General features: G+C 39.9%; 1 protein-coding gene across 1 annotated transcript in view; it reads right to left on the reverse strand.

Moving 5' to 3' along the window:
* fat3b (FAT atypical cadherin 3b) overlaps window positions 1–21369 on the reverse strand; it is a 75503-nt gene that overhangs the window by 18758 nt on the left and 35376 nt on the right. Inside the window, exons 22-45 of the mRNA XM_075487369.1 lie at window positions 19693–20057; window positions 19334–19487; window positions 18681–18788; window positions 18406–18589; window positions 18016–18236; window positions 17131–17583; window positions 15906–16040; window positions 15392–15785; window positions 12986–13182; window positions 9332–9485; window positions 8963–9196; window positions 8567–8745; window positions 6468–6681; window positions 6045–6259; window positions 5775–5912; window positions 5431–5574; window positions 5150–5347; window positions 4577–4854; window positions 3911–4473; window positions 3430–3561; window positions 3125–3282; window positions 2440–2971; window positions 1963–2116; window positions 401–548 (exon numbers count right to left, since the gene is read on the reverse strand). Coding sequence (XP_075343484.1) covers window positions 401–548; window positions 1963–2116; window positions 2440–2971; window positions 3125–3282; window positions 3430–3561; window positions 3911–4473; window positions 4577–4854; window positions 5150–5347; window positions 5431–5574; window positions 5775–5912; window positions 6045–6259; window positions 6468–6681; window positions 8567–8745; window positions 8963–9196; window positions 9332–9485; window positions 12986–13182; window positions 15392–15785; window positions 15906–16040; window positions 17131–17583; window positions 18016–18236; window positions 18406–18589; window positions 18681–18788; window positions 19334–19487; window positions 19693–20057 — 5652 coding nt within the window. The remainder of the gene's footprint in view (window positions 1–400; window positions 549–1962; window positions 2117–2439; window positions 2972–3124; window positions 3283–3429; window positions 3562–3910; window positions 4474–4576; window positions 4855–5149; window positions 5348–5430; window positions 5575–5774; window positions 5913–6044; window positions 6260–6467; window positions 6682–8566; window positions 8746–8962; window positions 9197–9331; window positions 9486–12985; window positions 13183–15391; window positions 15786–15905; window positions 16041–17130; window positions 17584–18015; window positions 18237–18405; window positions 18590–18680; window positions 18789–19333; window positions 19488–19692; window positions 20058–21369) is intronic.

Here is a 21369-nt window from a genome sequence, read left to right on the forward strand (position 1 = left end):
AATACTTCTTCTTTTTTTTGGCTTTGTCATTGATGAAAATAAAAAAATGGAATTGAATCCATTTTCAGATGAGTCTCACACATTCTTCAGAATGTTGAAAACTTGAAAGAGTCTGCAAAATTGCACTGTAAGGTATAAACTGTAGTGCGTAATAAGAGTCACGAGCATGACAACTTCAAATGGAAACTGTGATTTACCCATTACCACACTTCTACTCACCAACTGCGGGGATGAGGACACAGAGCCTCTGAATAAGCCTTCTGGGAGGCCGCAGCCCACTCAAAATTCTCAACAGCATCATTGTGTATGCAGAGTCCAATTAGATGTTAGCTGAATTATACTTGGGCATTTGTTCTAGGAATTAGTCCTACGATAATCCAGTTTGTTAAGTGCTTGTTACCTGTGTGTCATCCCCAGGGGTCTGGTCATCACAAAACTGACCCTCGTATCCATCTGAACAATTACAATAGTATGACCCAAAGGTGTTGATGCACTCTCCTCCGTTTCCACAATTGTCCCGGTCACACTCATTCAGATCCTCATCACATCTGTAGAGGGTGACACAATTATATTATTATTAATTATTTGTATCAGAGTAAAAGAGAAGAAAAAAAGCATGTCATGAGTTAAAGAGAAGAAGAAATAAATACCCTCAAGATCATCTTTTAAGAAGGCCTTTTTTATTCTTAATCAAGGGATTATCTTCGTGGATTCCCTATTATCCCCATTTATTTGCTTCTGATTCAAAGAAATGTGCCCAAATGAAAAGAAAAGTCTCACCATAGACTCTTAATCTTCACTAAAGAGTTTAATTCCAACAGAATATCACTTACTCGACACTCATACGTGCTCAACTTAGCTTGTCATATCAAACACGGTATCCTGCTGTAAAGGGAAGAGAAGATATATGCCTTCCTCTTTTGAAATTATTTTCCCTTCATGGGATTTTAAAAACAGTCTCAGAGTTGGTCAGATGTAAAAAAAAAAAAAAGAAAAAAGAAAAGAACTTTATTGTGTAGCCTTGCAAAGTTTTGCTTTTAACGATAAAAGTGATCAAAGTCTATATATAATATATATATATATATAAATATATAAAGTTTACTCTTCAAGGCCTGGATATGCGAGCCAGTGATATCCTCATGCATAATTTCAATAGGAAATAATTTGTATCCTAATGGGAAAAAAATAAAAATTCTACATCGTGTCATATTTCTGTAAAATTCAGCAAATCACAAGAAATATTCGCATTGCTTTTAATTGAATATACATGCTTTTTATTTCAGAATTGTTATTCATCTAGCTGCAGGCGAAACAATTTCAAAACCAATTAGACTCAACGGGATGTTCGCTTGTGGCAGAAACTATAACTTTTATTAAATTATAAATCTTGTGGCTGAAAGGAAGCATCTTAATTAGTAATTTTAGCTCTATTCAGCTACATGTCATTCAGTTCAACTTAACCAAAGGAATTTTTGCATCTTTGTCAAAAGCATGAAAAAGACAGAACCGCCTCCTCCTTTGAGGGAAAACTGCTCTCTAGCGGTGGCTCCATTGAACAACAACATGAGCACAGAGGTTATTTCAAAGGCAATTACTGTGCTGTAATTAAGAAGGCAGCTAGAGAATGATTATACGTCTTTCAACCAAGAATTATGCCAAATTTATTTAGAACCACCAAATTGCCCCACACAGTAACTAGGAAGACAACACAGTGGGTAGTGGAGTGCTAATATGGGCTAATTAATGTTTGCATATTTTCTGATCTACGCATGGGGTTTATATGCTTGAATGAGAGAGTAGATGCAGATGTTCAGGGGACTAATAAAAACATTACTCTAACTGTGAGCATTTATACACTGATTAAATAGGGCACACTAGTTGTTGACATAGTTTTTACAGATATTAAGGCCCACATATGTGTGTGTTTGTGTGTGACTGTGATTTCAGGCAATTTTATCTTACATAAGTCCCCCAAGCCCTCTGGGACAGCCACAGAGGAATGCACTGCCGGAAGGCTTACAGTTCCCACCATTCAGGCATGGGTTTGGCATGCAGGATGTCAGTTCAATTTCACAGCGCCCCCCAGTGAATCCAGTGCTGCAACTGCACGTGAAGCCTGTTGGACAGATATTCAAACGATGTAATAACAATGATTATAACAAAAGTTGATTGTTAGTCTTAAATCTCAAATCAGTTCAACTGAATCTGATTTTTTTTTTTTTGCCCACAACTTACTAAATATTTTGCTATAAAGACAAAATAAACAAGGGTTCATGGTCACAACTATCCTCATGTGTTTTGTAAAATATAAAAATGATAAAATTAACTTTCAAGCTATAAAGAACTGTTTCATGAGACAAGAAAAAATATTTACATAATTCGATAGTGCAGCAAGAGTAACGCTCATTAACAGTCATGGTCCTATGCATATACACAGACCTCCAAAGGGCAGGCTGCTGCAGATGGCTCCGTTGAGGCAGGGTTGGCTGACGCATGGATCTGGATAAAGCACGCAGCCCAACTTGACGTCGCTGAGCCCAGCTATTTCAGCGTAAAGGCTCCTCTTATTCTGGAGGGGCAGCTCATTACCGTTCAGCATTAGTGAGCTCAAGCAGCCTTGGAAGCCATCTTGGGCTCTCGGAGGACCCCTCACACCACGGTCTCCAGGTCCTGGCCCTCCTTCGTTTCTCCCTGGTCCAGGGATGGGCCTCTCACCTTGCCCATTCACTGGCCTTACTTGAGCCCCAAAGAAAAAGGATGAATCTGGAGCCAGAGGCCAAAGGCGAACAGGGGCCCGGGCTGCCCTGCGACGTTCCACATAGCTGTCGTCCAGTGACAGGAGACTGTAGTTCCTGGTCAGCTCCAAAGCAACTGAATGCCAAAGGCCATCATTTATTGGTCTGTCAGAGATACCCATAATGCCAAGGGTGTTGTCACAATCCAACTGGAACCAGAGTCGCCCCCCTTCAATCTGTGGAAAGAAAGCAAACATAATTAGGCCTTTTTAACTTTTATTTTTTGCTACAAAACAGATTTTTTTGTATGAAACCGGCATGATGCAGACCAGAGCAGTGCTTCACAGGGCAGAAAGGTGCCATTCCAGTGCAGTCAAAGTATGATTTACCTTCAGCATGGTACAGGGGTTAACACGTGTGAACATGATGACTCCTCTTCTCTGAAGCGTTCTGATCCTCAGGCCGAGCCTCATCTCCCCACTCTGGCCACTCTCCGTCACTCTGTACTTGATGTAACTGTTTCCAGAGAAGCTCAGAGAGGTTTGGCCTGCTCATTCACAAAACACAGAGACAGATGAGAAAAAGTTTCAACTTCAAGTTGAAGTATTGATTTAGATTGATTTCGATCTACTTGTCCACCTGGAACAAGTGCAAATGAAAGATCCAAAAAATAATGCGCAAAATCAAATCCTACCCGCACACCCATCTATTTTCTCTGGCTGACACTGGCAGACAGATGGCGCTGTAGGACCAGAACGCACACACTGCATGTCTGCTGGACAGGACTGACCTTCACAAAGCTCCACAGGGGTGGGGCATGTCCCTCCTGTTTTGGAAAAAAAGAAGACGCATGAACATCAGAAAATAATACCAATGTCAGAGTAATATCTAGCTAAAGCAAATGTAAGGTTTTGTCCTTAGATATTGTATACATAATATATGCTTCTATGCCAATTTTTCTTTTTTTTATAATAGTACTATACATTTTTTACATACCATAAAAAATAAAAGTCAGCAAAACAGAATTCAGTACGTCACTACTTAGAGCCTTCAAGATTGTATAAATTTGAATTAAAACGATTATCCGCTATAAGTTATTGTAACATATAAAGGAAACTGATAATGTGAGCAGGGTTTACATAGCTTTCAAGTGGAAACCCGAGTGCAGTGCTCACCAGGGCAGATGCAGGTCTCTGTACGGCGAAACCTTGGCGAAACTAAGCTGACTCTTTCCGTGCTGTAGGTAACAAGTGAGCCACCCTCCATCACCAGTGTGTTTTCACACACTCGCTCCCCACAATCCAGCTTCTCAGAACAAGCATTCCCCATCAGAGTCGCCCCAGTCAAGACACCACGTATCTGACCCCGCGCTGCAGCCTCATCCAGCTTTGCAGACAACTCCTGCGGTGAGTAGAAACCCCCCATCCTTCCGCTGCCGGATGTCTCCGGCCTCTCCATGGCGAGAACTAAGTCGACATTCGATGTCCCCTGCACTGGCTGCACACTGAGCACGTGAAGGGGATCCTGTTGCCCTGGTGACCATTTCCAACCTGCTAGTTCCCTTAGAGTTAATTTGATCTGGTTAAGGTAGCGACCAAGTATGTCTTCTGGGGAAAGAGAGCTAAATCGTAAGGTCAGGGAACTACGCAGCATCACATCAGTCACTTGTTCAACTTGGACTGACACATCAGCTATCGCAGCAAAACGTCCGTCACTCACTGTTGCATTTATCTGGTACCTGAGAGAGGGCAAGAAAATGCGTTAGATTTTGTTTGTTTTGTTTACAATATCGTGTTTTTTCACTGTATATGTTATTCACTATGTGTTTGTGTGCCATGTACCTTCCCGGTTCCAGGCCTGGCAGAGCTGCAATGCTGCCATCTTGTCTGTTAATCTTAAACATGCTCTTAGACTCAGGCTTCTGGATAAATGACAGAACGTCGCTGGAGTCGCGGTCGGTTGCATAGATCTGACTGATCAGACCGCCCGGGAAGGTATCTGTTACTATGACAATGAAGATTTCCAGTGGGGAGACGGTTGGCTTGTACCGGCTATTCCCAATCACTCTCAGAAACACCCAGGAAGAGGAGGTAAGATTTGGCTTACCAGAGTCACTTGCCTATGACATGAAAAAAAAGTTAATGTGAGCTATGCACTCAAAGGAAGAAGAAAAATTTAGGACCGATATTTTTAGCTTTAAGTCAGACAATGTCCCTAATATAATGGCGGTCCGTGACAGAATTCAGACTTAATGCAGCACACATGTGTGTTTGAGTATTCCGAGTCCCATATTTAGAGGATACCCAAGTTTCTAAATGGCTAAACTATTCAAGGTTTTTGGGTTTCAGGTTTAAATAATGTGTAACTCCTACTGAGAGACAATGTGTCTAACCATGCTGATAGTTAAGATATACCTGGATTTCAAGAGTGAATTCTCTAGGGGCTTCAGGGCCAAAGACACGATTTGACTTCAGAGTCCCAGTTTGGTCCAAAGTGAAGAAATCTCCCTCATTTCCCGACATAATGCGAAAGACAAAGGGAGGGCCGTTTCTTGAGGAGTCTTTATCGCTGACTGACAGCTTCAGCAGGGTGGTGCCAGCCGCCTGGTTGAGCTGAAAGTACAGTCAGATAAGGAGCTGAAATGACATAGAAACAAAGAGATGACTACAGTGTGGAAACACACTCACAGACTTACCTGTATGACGGCAGTGGAGTTGGGAGGAGTGAAAACAGGAGGGTTGTCGTTAACGTCGGAGATGTTGATGTTAACTGTAACGGTGGAGGACATGGCAGGAGAACCACTGTCGAATGCCTGCACCGACAAAGTGTATCTGGATATCTAGATAGTAAAAAGGAAAATGTGGGATATCTGCATGTCTGTATGTATATTATCTGTAAGGTAAACAGTTATAATTGCACAATGAGATTTCACTGGGGGTTGATCCTTTTGGGTATTTTCTGTCAGGAGTGTTTATGGATAAGAAAAATCATTCAGTTTATTTCTTTCATGAGATAGTATTCTTAAAAATGCCTCCTTACTAGCTCTCTGTCAAGCCTCTTATTGACTTTAAGCAGTCCTGTTACAGGATCGATCCAGAATTGGTTGCTCCGATCACCTTTGAGAATGGAGTAGGTGATCCGCCCATTCACTTGGCTGTCCAGATCTTCCGCTAATACCTACAAAACACACACACACACACACACACACACACACACACACACACACACACACACATGTAAAACAAAAGTTTTTGAAAAAGACAAAAGTAAAGATATGAGGATGGGGAACAAGTTAAGACCAACTGTTACCCTTGTAACGGTCTGCCCAATGGATGCATCCTCGCCGATCAGTACATTGTAGAGGTCCTGATCAAAGGCTGGAGCGTTGTCATTGACATCCATGAGTTCAATGATTACCATGGTAGCTGTGCTGAGAGGCGGATTTCCGCTGTCCCAGGCCTCAACAGTGATGTAGTAATCCTTACACACCTCAAAGTCCAAGTCATCAGCCACTGAAATGGAGCCTTAATATACACACAGCGCAGCATATATTCAAACCAATTAAATTGGGTTGTGTTAATTTGTTTTTGTTTTTGGAATGCGTCACAGAGTCAAACTATGTAATTCATGCTAACCAAAGCAGTTCATCTAATTCAAAGGGTAAATTTTATTACATCTAAACGTTAATTTAGGATTTAATTTAGGATCACAAAAAAATCTGCATTGGCTTACCCAGTTTCATGTCTATAGTGAACCTTCCTAACTCGTTGCCTGACCGGATGCTGTAGATGATCTCAGCATTAGGTCCGATGTCAGCACTTGTCGCTAACAAGCGTAGCACCTCTGTTCCCACTGCTACATCTTCTGGGACAGTAACAGCATAGTCCCTCTTCTGGAAAACTGGAGCATTGTCATTTACATCGAGCACCATAATGGTTACATCAACCTGTAAAAGCAAAGGGAGAGAGTTAAAATACAGCCTACCAGTTAATTTGTCTGCAGTACTGAGAGGTCAATTTTAGCATCATTGAAAGCTGGTGCACAAACAATAATGGGAGGGAAAGAAGTAAAAGGCTTACTAAAAAATTTTTTAATTAAAAAACATTGTGGACTGAAAAATTAATCAATTCAAGCGAGTCAACAAAGTTGGCAAGAGAGTCTTTTTCTTATTTCAGCATGTGTTCATGGCATGTTTTAGCAGCATGAAAGGACCCTCAGATAGTGACACATTTTAGATGGGAGAGTCAACACTGTTTGAGGTCTTCAGACAGTTCTGTCCCTCTTCTGTCACATTCTTCATCTTTCACATCCCAGCAACCGCACAGTTTGATGATGATCTATCTTAATTGAAATCTACCTGGTTCTTTATCTCATCCCTTCAGTAAACAAGATGTTTTTATTCATGGGCTCATTTTAAAATCGATGCATGTGAAATGAGATACAGATTGCACATCTTCATCACATGACCACATTGTGTACTTAGCACATTTTGCGTACATCACCGTTAAAATGGTTTAATATTCAAATCTGATTCATTTTTGATTGCTTACGTTCATTAGTTAGCTTTTCTAATACTAAAGTTAATACTATATGTTTATGATCATTTTGATCATTCCATTTATGGTTGCTATGTGTGCTCAGACAAACTGATCGTAAGCTGCACAAACAGTGGCATCTACTGGCCAAAATTAATTAAACACATCAAGTCTAACACTCTAATACAGTGGTTCCCAACCTTTTTTGGCCTGAGTACCCCCTGAGCCTTCTTGTCACACCACGAGTACCCCCTCACACATACAACGCGTGCGATGATTCTCCAAAAGTAGAGCAACACAGTGGTTATTACATGAAAATCATTTTATTTAATATCCTTAACTTGAACATAAAATTCTCAGGCTTTCTCTCTCTTTTTTTTTTTAACCTCAGTTGAATTCAACATAAGAATAAAAAACATTTTCTTGAAATATAAATAATTAACCAAAATAGCATAAATACTAAATGAAAATAATCTTCCTTTGTTATCTATCTCTTTTTTTTAAGAATACATGAACATAACTCATTTCTCTCTCTTTTTAAGAATACATTAACAGGCCTAACTCATGTAACATTCATCTCAAAACTGGAGTCTCCTTCATAAACAGTCATCCATAAAAGTGTGACGCCTTAATAAATAAAAAATAAAAAACTCCCTGTGCGCCGCGTAACCCCTGCAGTACCTCCGCGTACCACTAGGGGTACGCGTACCACAGTTTGGGAACCACTGCTCTAATAGATTTCAGGGGCTCAATAGATTGAAATGCCATTTCAACATGAGGGTAGTCAGTCAGCAACCAACATGCTGGGGATCAAACCCAGCACCTTTCTACTGTTATCACCCCTCGTCACCAAATCAGTTGGGAAAAGCAGCAAATTCATAGAAAAAGGTGAAACGGTGAACATTTTAGTATCATTAGAAAAGAACTCAACGATTGGCAATAATTACCACAGATATATGACCAAAATTACATCTCTACTTCCATGTGAAATCTAATGTATTAAAGCATCGAATAACAATCGCTCAGAAACTCCATGCCTTTCATATGTAAAAACTATGTTGTCATGCTAAATGTTGTTAAAAATAAAAATGACCATCTCATTTTCGTAGAAGTATTTTATAGTAGATGCATAGTAAAGTAAGCATACCTGTACTTTACTACAGTTATGAATTTAAAGTAAGTAGTTACATTACAAAATTCCGCCACTTTGTTTCTGCAGAAGCCCCTAACTTTTTTCAGCTTGACAGTTTTACACTCAGTTTCAATCACCATGCCACCACTGCATGCATCACCAACCTGTGAGGAAAGCGCCCCCTCTTGTCCAAGTCGGTCAGTAGCCTGGACACGCAGACGATAGGAATCCTGGCTCTCTCTGTCCAGGGATTTCTCCAAAACCACTATTCCAGTTACTGGGTCAATGGAAAAGAAGCCATTTACTGAATCCACCAGTGAATAGATCACTGTACGGTTCAAACCTGGAAGGGACAGATTATACAAATTGTCTGGAATACATATGTCACACGCAATATTTCTACCTTTGGCTCATGATCTTGCTCAGACAGCTCAGTCATCTGTTTGGGAACTGTGCTTGAATCGAGACTTGAATGAATAAATTAAACAGTCTGCACTATGCTTCCTTGGCTCAGATTTTACATATCTAACATGCACCAGCATAACACCCCACCAGCTTACCTTCGTCTGGGTCGCTGGCTTGCAGTCGGGTAAGTAACGCTTTGGGGACAGCATTCTCATATACACTAACCAGGTAATGAGAGGAGGAAAATGAGGGGGCATTGTCATTCACATCCAACAACTTGAGAGAAATGTCAGATCTGCAGAACAGCCCTCCCCCATCAGTTGCCTGGGTAATGAGTTTGTAGTCAGTTGTCATTTCTCTATCCATCGCGGTGGCTGTTCGCAACTCACCTTAAGACAAAAAGGAAAGGTGTCAGAAGAACTCTTAAGCTCTATTTAGTTCTTTTTTTTCTAGGAGTATATACATATACATATATATGGCTTTTATCATAAAAAAAAATGTGAAAAAAGAGCGACTAAAATTACCAGTGTTAGCATCCATATAGAAATCTTCCACCCCAATGCCAAACAGCGAATACTGGATCTCTGCACTAGAGCCTGAGTCAGCATCTGTTGCACCCACTGTCAGAATGCCCTTGTTAGTGGGAATGTCCTCAGAAAAAGAAGCACTATACACCGCCTGGCAGGACACATAGAAATGCAGAGATATACAAACATATAATGAGAGCATACTAGCCATATTGACAGAGAAATAAAAGCCCACATGTTCAACACATCTGAATAGAAAATTTGACTGTTGGGTGTTGCATCCATTATCTCTGCTGTGAGGACAAGGTCAACAGAGTTAAGCACCCTTTCCTGACCCAGCGTCCACTCCTGCCAATAATCGCCTCTGGAAATGAACTGAGTGTACTCACAGTCTCATCTAACACAGCGACACAGCACAGTTTGAATATTACCGTACGACATCCATATGCAGTGTGAAATATCTTTCCGTGTAGCTTTTAATCTGCTACATCAGCGCTATCCATAAATTATTGGAACAATTAGTTGATTAAGTGACCAGGTCATCAAGAGATAATCAATCAGTTACTATTTTGACAACCAATCAAGTCATTATTAATGCAATAAAAGCTCAACATTTAGTTCCACTGCCACTGAACATATTTTCATTTCAAGAAAAGCAGGAAAGTTTTATAAAGGGCAACAAAATACTTAAATCTGTAATTTATTCATTCCTTTGAATTTCTTGAATACAAAACAAATAATTTTCAGTGTCTCAACTGGCAACTTCATTGTAGCCGGAAAATATCAATAAATCAAATAGTTTGATACCAGCAACACACTCAAAAAAATTGGAAGAGAGGCAAAAATAGAACAAAATTTTTAGATGAGTAAAACAGTTGTAGAAGCAGAATGACTCACGACAGGTGAGCGTGTTACATCCACCACAGGCCTAGTTTTGTAAAGCAAGGATGAGTTATTGCTTACCACTTTGTGGCCAAATCTGTCAGAGAATCACTGATCAGTTACAAAGAAATGATTGTCAACGAAAAATTGCGAAGAACTTTGGTCTGTCAACATTCTCAGTGCACATTAATGTGAAAAGATTCAGGGAGTCTGGGGAAATCTCAGTCCGGAAAGGCCAAGGACGTAAACCACTGATGGAAGTATGTGATCTTTGAGCCCTCAGGTTGCAGTACATGAAAAACTGTCATGCTATCATGATTTATCCAGCCATATAGACTACGGGGTACTTTGGAAAACCATCGACACTCAGCACAGGCCGACGCCGCAACCAGAAATGTAACCTGAAATCTTATTACACAAGGAGGAGGCCATCTATCATGTTATCGTTGAAACGGTGCCAAGTTATACAGGCACAAGGTAATATCAGATGAAGAGACAGAGGAGTCAATATTTCAGCTACTTTTGGGGACAATTAACATTTAGTTCAACATGCCAAAGATTAAAGTTAAAGATAGTTCATAGTGGCTGTTATGTGGGAATAGAATAAAATCAAGCATTTGTGATGGTGTGTGGGGCTGCATCAGAGTCCATGGTATCGGTGACTTGTATTTGTGTGAGGGTACCATTGATGCAGTGGTATGAATTGGAATTATGTTAATATGCTAACATCAAGGCAACAACTTTTCCCAAGGGGACCCATGGATGTTTCAGCCAGATGTCATTCTGTACAACTTGCACCAACATGGCATCATATACACAGAATGAGTGTACTTAGCTGACCCATCTGTAGACCACATCTGCACATCTGTCTCCTTTAGAAAATGTGTGGCCACATATGGTAAACAGACAGCTACAACCACAGACTTTTGAGCAATTTAAATCTTGTGTTTAGCAAGGACGGATAGATTCCTCTTGCTAAACTGCAATAATTAGTACAATCAGTTAATCAGTTTGCAAATGATGAAAGAGTGTAATTACAGAAGGCCACTGTAATAAAATGATAGACATGCCTCTCTTCCAACTTGTTGTTGTGTTTTGCTGGCATGAAATTCTATTTGGGATTTTTTAAATTATTTTCTAAATACATAGAAATTGGTCGATAAACATACTGAAAATCATTTCCTTTGTACCCGTGTCTGTTTGATAGAAGATAAAATAATGATATGAATTAATTACTTTATACAATTTTGCATCTGTTCTGAAAATGGGTTTGTTGAACAAACGAAACTAGCTTTGCCACAACATTTACAAGCAAAATGTTGTAAAAATGTGTGTAGTGTAATGTGCAAAAAAACCACAATTATAGGACACTGTCTGACCATAAATGTCTTTGATGCTGCTATCATGCAATGCCAGAGTAACTACTTTGTAGTTACAGAGGCTCGACTTGGCTGAGAACAGAAAGAATATCAGAGGAGAGCGAGGAGAGAAGAAGGAATTCAAAGAAAATTATTAAGCATTTTAAGGAAAATGAAAGTTCCTCAACTAATTATGTGAAACTGAAGAACTGCTGAATACTAATAAACGCAAGGAGATACTCCCAGAGGAATTCACAGCCCAGTTATCTTATCTTATCCATGATTTGCTTCTCATGGATCAGCTTTAGCAACAAAATTAATGTTGTTTTCAGATGAGTCTTAAAGTTGCTTCACAGGAATTCGCACAACGGGCTTGAATGAATTGTTTCTTATCAAAAAATTCTGTCATTTGCTGTGTAAATTGGGTGATTTTATATAACCTAACAAACATGATCCATCAATTTTTTGACTGTGGGCATTTTCAAGATTAATATTACTTCCACAATGTACAGTAGCCACCTAAAAGTCAGGTTATAGAGAGATTCCAGCACATGTCCTGACTTATTGTACAATGTGCTCAAAGTAATTTACTTTCAGTCTGTTCTGTAATACACTGTGGAACAGAGAATCAATATTTTAACTGAACAAATCCTGGCTCAACTACAGCAGTCCCAGACTTTGCTTTTCTCACCATGTCATAAATATGCAAATTCTATATTATCTAAGACGGTTTTTTTTCTGAAATAAGTCACCATTGGAATTAGCTAAAAATGAGTTCATTATTATGGAAACTGGCACCTCAACAAATTCTTTGTCAATCAGAAAATGAACATTGTTTTTTTATGCTGTATTTTGTTAACCACGCATTGAATGATGGGATTGGCGAAGATGATTTGCATTAGTGCTCCACGATGCATTGAGAATTTATGATTACGCAGTCATTAGAAAGACATTCTGCCTTGAAACAGAAGCAGCAAAGTTGCATTGATAAGGGCTGCATTCTATTTAGAGGAAATTCTTTGTTTGTGCATTTTCTACAACTAACTAGCATACACAGGTGCAGAAGTAGAGTGCAGTCCTCATTAATTCACCTGAGATTAACACCATTGGAGTGTTATATATTGTCATTGCAATAGTGAACAATGATATGGCATATTGCAAGTTTTCCTCATAACTTGTGACAATGTGATAATAACAGAAACCATCCTAAATTAAATCAATTAATTACTTTTCAACCATATTCACCAATGAAGAAAATATTTTAAAGCCAAAACACTTATCTTTCACAAAACTCTTCTCCATATTCATAGATAAAAGAAAAAACAAGTGCAATGTAGGTAAGATTTTTAAAATAATTAAAAGAAAAAGTTAATTGATTTGCATATAAAAAAAATATGTCATCTCGTCTGACCTGGTTGCAGATGGGACTGTTGTCATTGGCATCCATGACGGTGACCTCCACAGCAGTGTGAGAGACGTATAGGCCATCGCTAGCTGTGATATTCAGCAGATACCAGTCCTGCTGCTCACGATCCAACAGATCACTAACATACACCTTCCACTCCCCCTGGATGAGGGCAAGGCTAAACACACCAAGCTGATTTCCACCTGGAGACAACACACATAAGAATCAAACACACCAAATAGAGAAGAGAGACGTGAGAAGGCATTGTGAACAAACTGGAACTACCATTCATTGATCCACAAGATGAGTAAGCACGAGGTTCCCTACTCATCCACACTACCGACATACGCAATGACGCAGTACCCTTAAGTGCAATCAAAACCGATGTCATCATAATGTAAGTGGGGCAACACCATGGCACTGCACAGTTTAAATCTTTGACCCTTTATGACCAGCTCTTCCATTAGTCTAATTTGTATAATAGCAGAACAGAAGGAAAATCTTCATCATATGCTGGCACTGTCACACAGTGTAAAGAGAATGATAAACACTTGTTATCAAGGTGAGAGCTTTTTTATAACTCCAGCCTTTTAAAATATGTATAGCTAATATAGAACCTTCATTTAGAAAAAAGTTGGGATGCTATATGAAGTTTAAATAAAACCAGAATGCCGTTATTTGCAAATCTCATAAACCTATATTTTACCCACAACAGAATATAGAAAAGTTATCAAATGTTGAAAGTGAGACACTTTGTAGTTAATGAAAAATACCAGCTCATCTTGAATTTGATAACAGCAACATGTCAAAAAAAAAGTAGGGACAGGAGCATCAAAAAGCTGGAAAAGTAAGTGGTACTAAAAAAAAAAGAAAAGCTGCTGGGGGGACATTTTGCATCAAATTAGGTTATTTAGCAAATGTTCAGTAACATGATTGGGCAAAAAAAAAGAAAAACGCCTTGGAAAGGCAGAGTCTCTCAGAAGAAAAGATGGGTGGGGATTCAGAATTCTGAAAAAATCTTGGTTAAAAATAATTTAGAATGAACTGGGACCAAGTAAAAGCAGTACTATGGTCCGACTGTTCTGCTGTCAGAATCCCAATTTGACATTTGTTGTGGAAATCAAGGATGCTGTTTCCTCCACCCTAAAGAGGAGAGGGACTATCTGGCATGACACCCTATGGAACTGGAAACTTCTTGAGGCACCCTCAATACTGAACGGTATATACAAGCTTAGAGCAACATATGCTCCCCTCCAGATGACATCTTTTTCAGGAAAGACCTTGCATATTTCGTTGATGCAATGCTAATTACAGCATGACGCCAATTGAAATATGGGTGGGATGAAAAATATGTTGTATATGCAAAATACAACAAAGAAGACCCAGGACTGGTGAGCAGCTACAATCAAGAATAGAAAAAAGTTCCAGCAGCAGAGCTCCTGGATGTTTACAGGTTGTTGTTCAAAGAAGATGTGATACAACAAAGTGGCAAACATGGCCCTTTTCAAACTTCTTTGAGAACTGTTGCTGCCATCAAATTGAAAAATAACTTTTCATGAAATAGTAAAATGTCACACCTTGAACAAAACGGTTTCTGAGTTCTGCAAGTCATTGCATTCAGTTTTTATTTATATCTTACGCAGCATCCCGACTTGTTGAGAACTGAGGCTGTACACGCTGTACAGTTTTTTTACAGAACATTTCATTTTGCCAATTTTATTACTTATTTTATTATTTTTACACGATTTCACTTCCATCCATCCATCCTTTTTCTATATCCTTGAAATATTTTTAGTGCAACGCAAACTGTGAAATATTAAAAGGAAGGGGAAACAAAGAAAATAAATCTGGCTGTTTTGCTTTTCGGCGACTTACGAGTCACTCATGCTAATGCTGAACATGGACAACATATAAAAGATGGACAGGGCCATGGTGATTTCATCCACTGGTTTGTGAACTGCTGTTTAGGGGTCTCAAATCTAGGCATTTAGACCTTACTATCTTGGTCTTTTTCTACCAGCTTTCTACTAAACCACCTATAAATTTAGCTGATGGCACCATAATAAGCTGGGTAAAACATTTGTGTTTGCTAGGAGAAGTTGACAGGTTTGAGCTGAGTGTGCAACAGCAGAGAGAGCTGCTGTAGCTGCTAATGAGCGGCAGGACTCTGACAACGTACTTCCAACAGTGTCAGAACTAAAAAGGGAAAGTGTATCAGTGACATTTTTTTTGGATGGAGTTTAAAATGGTAATAGCTGTCAGTTGTTAAAAAAAAGAATTGTCAACATTTGGGGAAGAACATCCACTATTAATGCAACTAAGTATTGGTTAAGGAAATTGTGTATAATTTTCCACCCTAAACACAATCACATCTCACTGCTGAAACTACAAAAATTGAGTAATTGTGATCACCTGTGATATAAAAGCTAACAAGGCGGTTTTGATCAGTGCCATCTCGATCTCTGGTCTTCAGAACAGCCACTACCTCACCGAGGGGATCACTCTCCTTCACCGCACCCCTGTAGAACTCCCTCTCAAACCACGGAGGGTTGTCGTTAACGTCTGACACAGTGATGGTTACCACTGCTGTGGAGGATAGGGGCAGCAAGTCAGCCAGGTCAGAGGCCACTACTTCAAAGCTGTAGCTGGAGCAGACCTCGTGGTCCATCTGACCCACTGTGGTGATCCAGCCTGTTTTACTATCAATGGCAAAGACAGAACTGGTACTGAGAGGGCCGGCGAGGGGCTGAGTGTCCTTCGTAAAGTCCAGATTGTAGAAGAGCAGAGGCCCAAGGCTGTAGGTTACCTGTGATGTAAAGAAGATATATGCAACAGCTTTTCAAAGCATCTTTAACTCTTTAAATCGCGAAACACATTTGTGTAAAAATACAACAAAAAAATACTGAAAGGAATTTAGCTGTCACACCTGTCCATTAGAGCCCCAGTCTGGATCAAGCGCACGCACTTGGATTGCTCTTGTGCCCGCTGGCATCCCCTCCATCACGGTGGCCATGTAGCTGCTCGTCTCAAATGCTGGCTTGTTGTCATTCACGTCTAGAATCTGGAAAATAGCGAATTGTCTGTGATTCAGCTCTGTAACATGTAAATATGTCTCGAAAGGACAATGTAATGAAGAGTAAGATTCCAAGTCTACGTTTTCATAAATCTAGCAAATGAATATTTCTAATCCATTTCTTGAATAATCTTTAATTCAATTAACTGCATATTTAGGAATATCTGTATCAAGTTTTAAATATGATCTCTTTAACTGAAAATTAGGAAGAGAATCACACTCCTTTGAGTTTATACATGCTTTCATGTTTTGCACACATTTGTCAGTTTTGTATTCAGGAGAGGTGATGGTGTCAGCCGAGATCTCATCAGTGGGGCCGTGGCTCAGGAGAAAGAGCAGCCGTCTGCCAATCAGATTTCTGGTTTCAGAGAACACCATGTCAACCCCAAGTGTCCTTGGAGAACACACCTTGTACACTTCTTGTGCAAAAGACCCATCATCAACATCCTTACTACAAGCACTGGGTAGAATTTTAATTTCAAATTAATTGGAGGCACATCATGTCAATAAAAGGGCCACAGCTTTTCTAATACTTCTACTAAAGGTAGAAAAAAACGGAGGCATGTTTCCCTAATTCCCTAAGTCTTTTTCACAAAACTGTTATTCAGCAAACATTTGAACAAACTCTTCAGCGAGAAAGTGAATAAATCGATAAATATATTGATCAATATGCAGAGTTAAACTGCACTGAAGGTGATGGATGAACTAATAGTGCTGATATCAGACCTGCATCTTGAAGCAATATATCTTAAATCAATTTTATGATAAAAATGAGCATTTATCATAAAACTACAGCATTCTAAAACTATTTTTAATGATACAATGGTTTTCAGACAGTAAGAAGCAGAAGCATCCAATATAATCTAATCAAAAGTTCAAGGGACATGTGAACCTGTTGCCCCCATTATGTATGCGCCTGCAACAGTCAACATATGATTTATTTTTCCTCACTTTTTCTCAGAGTTGGGACACTTTAGAATTTCCAGTTGTCAGGTCCTCCCCTATTTTACATTCTTCTCCAATGCACTTACTCACACTAAATACCAACAGGCTCTTTGTGTTGTTGTGTGTCACCAACCTTTACTTCAAGGTCCACAGTGGAGACAGACTCGATCAGGTCTCTTCTTGTTGTTGCTGCGACCTTAAAGCGGTAAATGTTGACAACTTCGTAATCCAGGGGCTTCAGCAGACGGATGAGACCCGTCTCCTTCTCGACCTGGAAGGTCTCCCCCTGGTTGCTGTCAGGCATCTCTCCTCCAACAGCAGTAAAGAGCCCCGTTTGCCCAGGGCCAAGGTACACAGACCCCAGCGCTGTTCCCACTGCTGTGTCCTCTGGGATGGTGAAGGAGTACTGAGGCTGGCTGAACGAGGGAACAAATGCATCTGGGGGGACGACGTGGATGAAGGCTGACACCAGGGAGTGCTTGGGTGGAGAACCGCAGTCTGTGGCCTTCACAAAGAAGGACAGTACAGTTCCCTGAAGGTGGTCCACCGCACTTTTAGTCATCATCCAACCACTATCGGACTCCACCTGCACACCAGCAAAAAGAAATTTAAATCAGCTTTTGAGACTTTGATATCTTTGATTCGAAGCTACTTCCAAAATTGAATCTATTAAAGTATGTCATTTTGCTCCATTTTCATCAGATGTTTTTAATTTGATCCTTACTTGATTATTATTATTTTTTCAAATTGAATATAGCATTAACGGCAGTGTACTGTTAAGATTAGATGTGCAGAAACTTGTAATCTACAGTAAAAAATGAGGTGGTGGTGTCAGCTGATAATATCCCCTAATTGATAATCAGGATATATTGCACACATTTTGCACTTTGAAGAAGTTTAAATACATTTGCTGAGGTTCACATTTGGTTTCATTTGATGTAATTTTGTGTTTATGTGATGACTTTAAAATGATGATATGAAGGGCAATCCTCTATAATATTCAGTTAACTTCACTGACCTCCAAAACGTCAACCAATGAGAGCCGGGCCTCACTGTAAAGGGAGTACGTTATCCTTCCGTTAGAGCTGGCATCAGGGTCAGTGGCCTGAATCTGTGTGACCAGAGAACCTTTAGCAACATTGGCTTTAATGCTCAGGCGGTATTCCACTGCTCTGAACTGTGGGGCGTTGTCATTTTCGTCTGCAAGGACCACTCGCACTGTGCAAAATGACGCACGTCCTGAAAAAAAACAAAAAACATCAATATATGTGACACCTACAATGCCAACAAGGGCTTCCACTCGTACATTACTGTTGTAATATGTTTGGCCTTCCCATCAGCTGATCAGCTGAAGAGGTTTCTATGTGGAAAACATTCTGGTTAGCTAAATAAATGAATAAGTGTATACCTCCACCATCCAGGGCCATGACAGTCAGCACCATGTCCTTGTAAAGAGGATTTTCTCTGTCTAATCTCTCAACAGTTGATATGACTCCATCTGCATCAATGGTGAACTGAGTTTTCCCGAGGTCATTAATAAAGGAGTAGGTGATCTGGCCATTCGGCCCCGAGTCCTCGTCTGTAGCACGAACCTGGAAGTCCATACAGAAATTCATATATCAGTCAGTTCAATATTACCAATTACAAGTCGAAGCAAAGCGAGAAAATAAATAAATAAATCACCTGTATGACTTTTGACCCCGGAGGAGAGTTTTCCTGGACCTCAGCCAGGTAAAACCTCTGGCTGAATACTGGGCTGTACAGATTAGCTCCCAGGACTCGTACAATCACCTGTTAATCACAGTCTCAAACATCATCCTAACAAACACTGTCTGCTGTCATTATGTTGATGCCATCACAATGAGTAACTACCGGCTGATTTGTCTAACATCATCACATCAACATATGAGCGTCAAGCCTGTAAGCCAACAGCAAATTATGGAGACTATAGACCACCTGCAGATACTCATGCCTTTCTGGAAACTACTGCGTACACACACACATAGGATATCATTGCCACAGTAATTAGGATTGCAGGGTCAAAAAAAAAATAAAGATCTGCAAATGTCCAATTTGTAATTAACCATTATGGTACAGATGTGAGCATATTTCTCATTTAGCTGCTAATCTTCATAGTAAATCTGATATGACATGATATTAACCTTCTGCAGAAAACTCTATTTATACTCGAGTGCTGAGGCAGATGTTTATAATCATGTGAAAACGAGCAATTGCAGACGAAGGTCCTTCTGCCTTCGGTACAAGATGTTTACAGGGGTTTCAAATTGCAAAACATTTGACAGGACAAGATTGTAACCGCCGATGAGTGGTTTCACCTGTGCAGTGTTGGTGAAGACTCCATCTGACACAGACACATTGAGCTGATAGGAGAGTTTCATGCCTTGTCTCCTCTTGTTAGACAGACGAAGAACCCCTGTATCTGGCTCCATCATAAAGGTTGTTTTCTCATTTCCTGAAAGAATACTGTACCTGAAAAAAAAAAAAAAAAAAAAGAATACAGTTCAATAATTTGCTTCTTGCTGAGCCAAAACCACTTGACAAAAAGATAAATCAAAACTGACAATGAACACCTACTGTGATTTTCTAAACCAAAACAAGATTGCCTGTTAGGCATTGTGCTTTTCTAAAGACTAAAACTATAGCTTTCTAAAACATCCTACTTTTTTTTTTTTACCTCAGCCTTTGAGCATCACAAATATCAGCATCTGACGCCTGGATGCAAGTCACAAAATGTCCCCTGGGAGCCAGCTCGCTGACAAAGGTCTCGTAAAGTGCTTGGCTAAAATTAGGTGGGTTGTCGTTTGTGTCAGTTACAGTCACTGTGACACTGACATCACTGCTAAGGGCAGGTTCTCCACTGTCTGTTGCTCTGACAATGAAGTTGTAGCGCTGCATGAGCTCATAGTCAAGCATGCGTGCTGTAAATACCAATCCACTGTTGCTGTCAATTTGAAAGTAGTCGGAGCTGTTGTAGATGTCAGATAGGATCTGGTAAGTTACCACTGCATTCTTTTCTGAGTCTTGGTCCTGGGCAAAGACCTAAAGAGGGAGGAACACATTGTGCAAAACTTCAGATCTGATTTTTTTTACCTTGGCATGCTACAGTGCAAACACTTTCCATTAGAAAAAAGTAGACAATGTATACGTTTCACCAAGAGTCTGATAAGAACAATCAAATCTACATATGCCATATTGTTTTAGAATGAGTTCCAAAGTTTTATAGATATGTACAGTTATACGCAGTTCTTTGGAATATTATGAACCTCAATGGCTTATTTTGCTCAAAGCAACAAAAAAACAAAGCATACTCGTGAAAAGTCAACAGTAATTTTTTCTATCACAGAATCATAATGCAGGGACTCAAGAATAGCCACAAACTGTTGTTGCAAGTTTCATGTAGGAGCAATTGTCTTACTGTGAAAATAAAACCATCAATCGACTCACTTTGTGGAATAGAATTTTTGTAATGTTTTGTTATGTTTTTTTTTTCCCCTTGCTTTTTCCAGGGACAGCAAGATTGTAATTAAAAATAATGTCAGCCTCACTGGCTAAGTTGTGACAAAATCCATTGTACAGAGATCTATGTCTTGCTTTTTACTGGTTTAGTCACACCAGTCATCTGATGAAATGACAAAACTATTGTCCAAGACTGCAGTTTTCATAATTGTTTGTCAGCATGATAAGTGAGAAAGTAAAAGGACAAGGAAAAAGATTTTTATTTAGTGCTTGATATGGATCAGCTCGGGCTGCACTGTGCTGTGGTGGTTAGCACCGTCACCTCACAGGGTTCCAGGTTCAATTCCCGGCTGGGGCCTTTCTGTATGGAGTTTGCATGTTCTCCCCGTGTGTGTGTGGGCATTCTCCAGGTAGTCTGGCTTCCTCCCACCACCCAAAAACATGCATGTTAGGTTCATCATGTTAGGTGACTCTAAATTGTCCCTAGGAGTGAGCGTGAGCTTGGATGGTTGTGTGTCTCATTTGTCTCTGTGTGGTCCTGTGATGGATTGGCAACCTGTCCAGGGTGTACCCTGCCTCTCACCAAATTACAGTTGGGATAGGCTCCAGCTGCCCTGCAACCCTAAATTGGATTAAGCAGGTATAGAAACTGGATGGATGGATGGATGGATGGATGGATGAATCAGCTCCATTATTAAACTGTTTTTGTACTAGGGCTGGTAGGAGTCTGCTTTTGGAATGGATTGAACGGGTAGTGGCTTAGAACAGTGACAGAAAGTGAGAACACAAACAATGTTTCAAAATTCTCGCACTTTTTTCTGGTTTGCAAGATCTTTACCTTCAAAAGCTTTAACTGTCTCTAATGATGTGGTTATAGCTCAGCTGAAGAGGACAC

This window comes from Odontesthes bonariensis, chromosome 16, assembly GCF_027942865.1.
Source record: "Odontesthes bonariensis isolate fOdoBon6 chromosome 16, fOdoBon6.hap1, whole genome shotgun sequence".
Lineage (NCBI taxonomy): Eukaryota > Metazoa > Chordata > Actinopteri > Atheriniformes > Atherinopsidae > Odontesthes > Odontesthes bonariensis.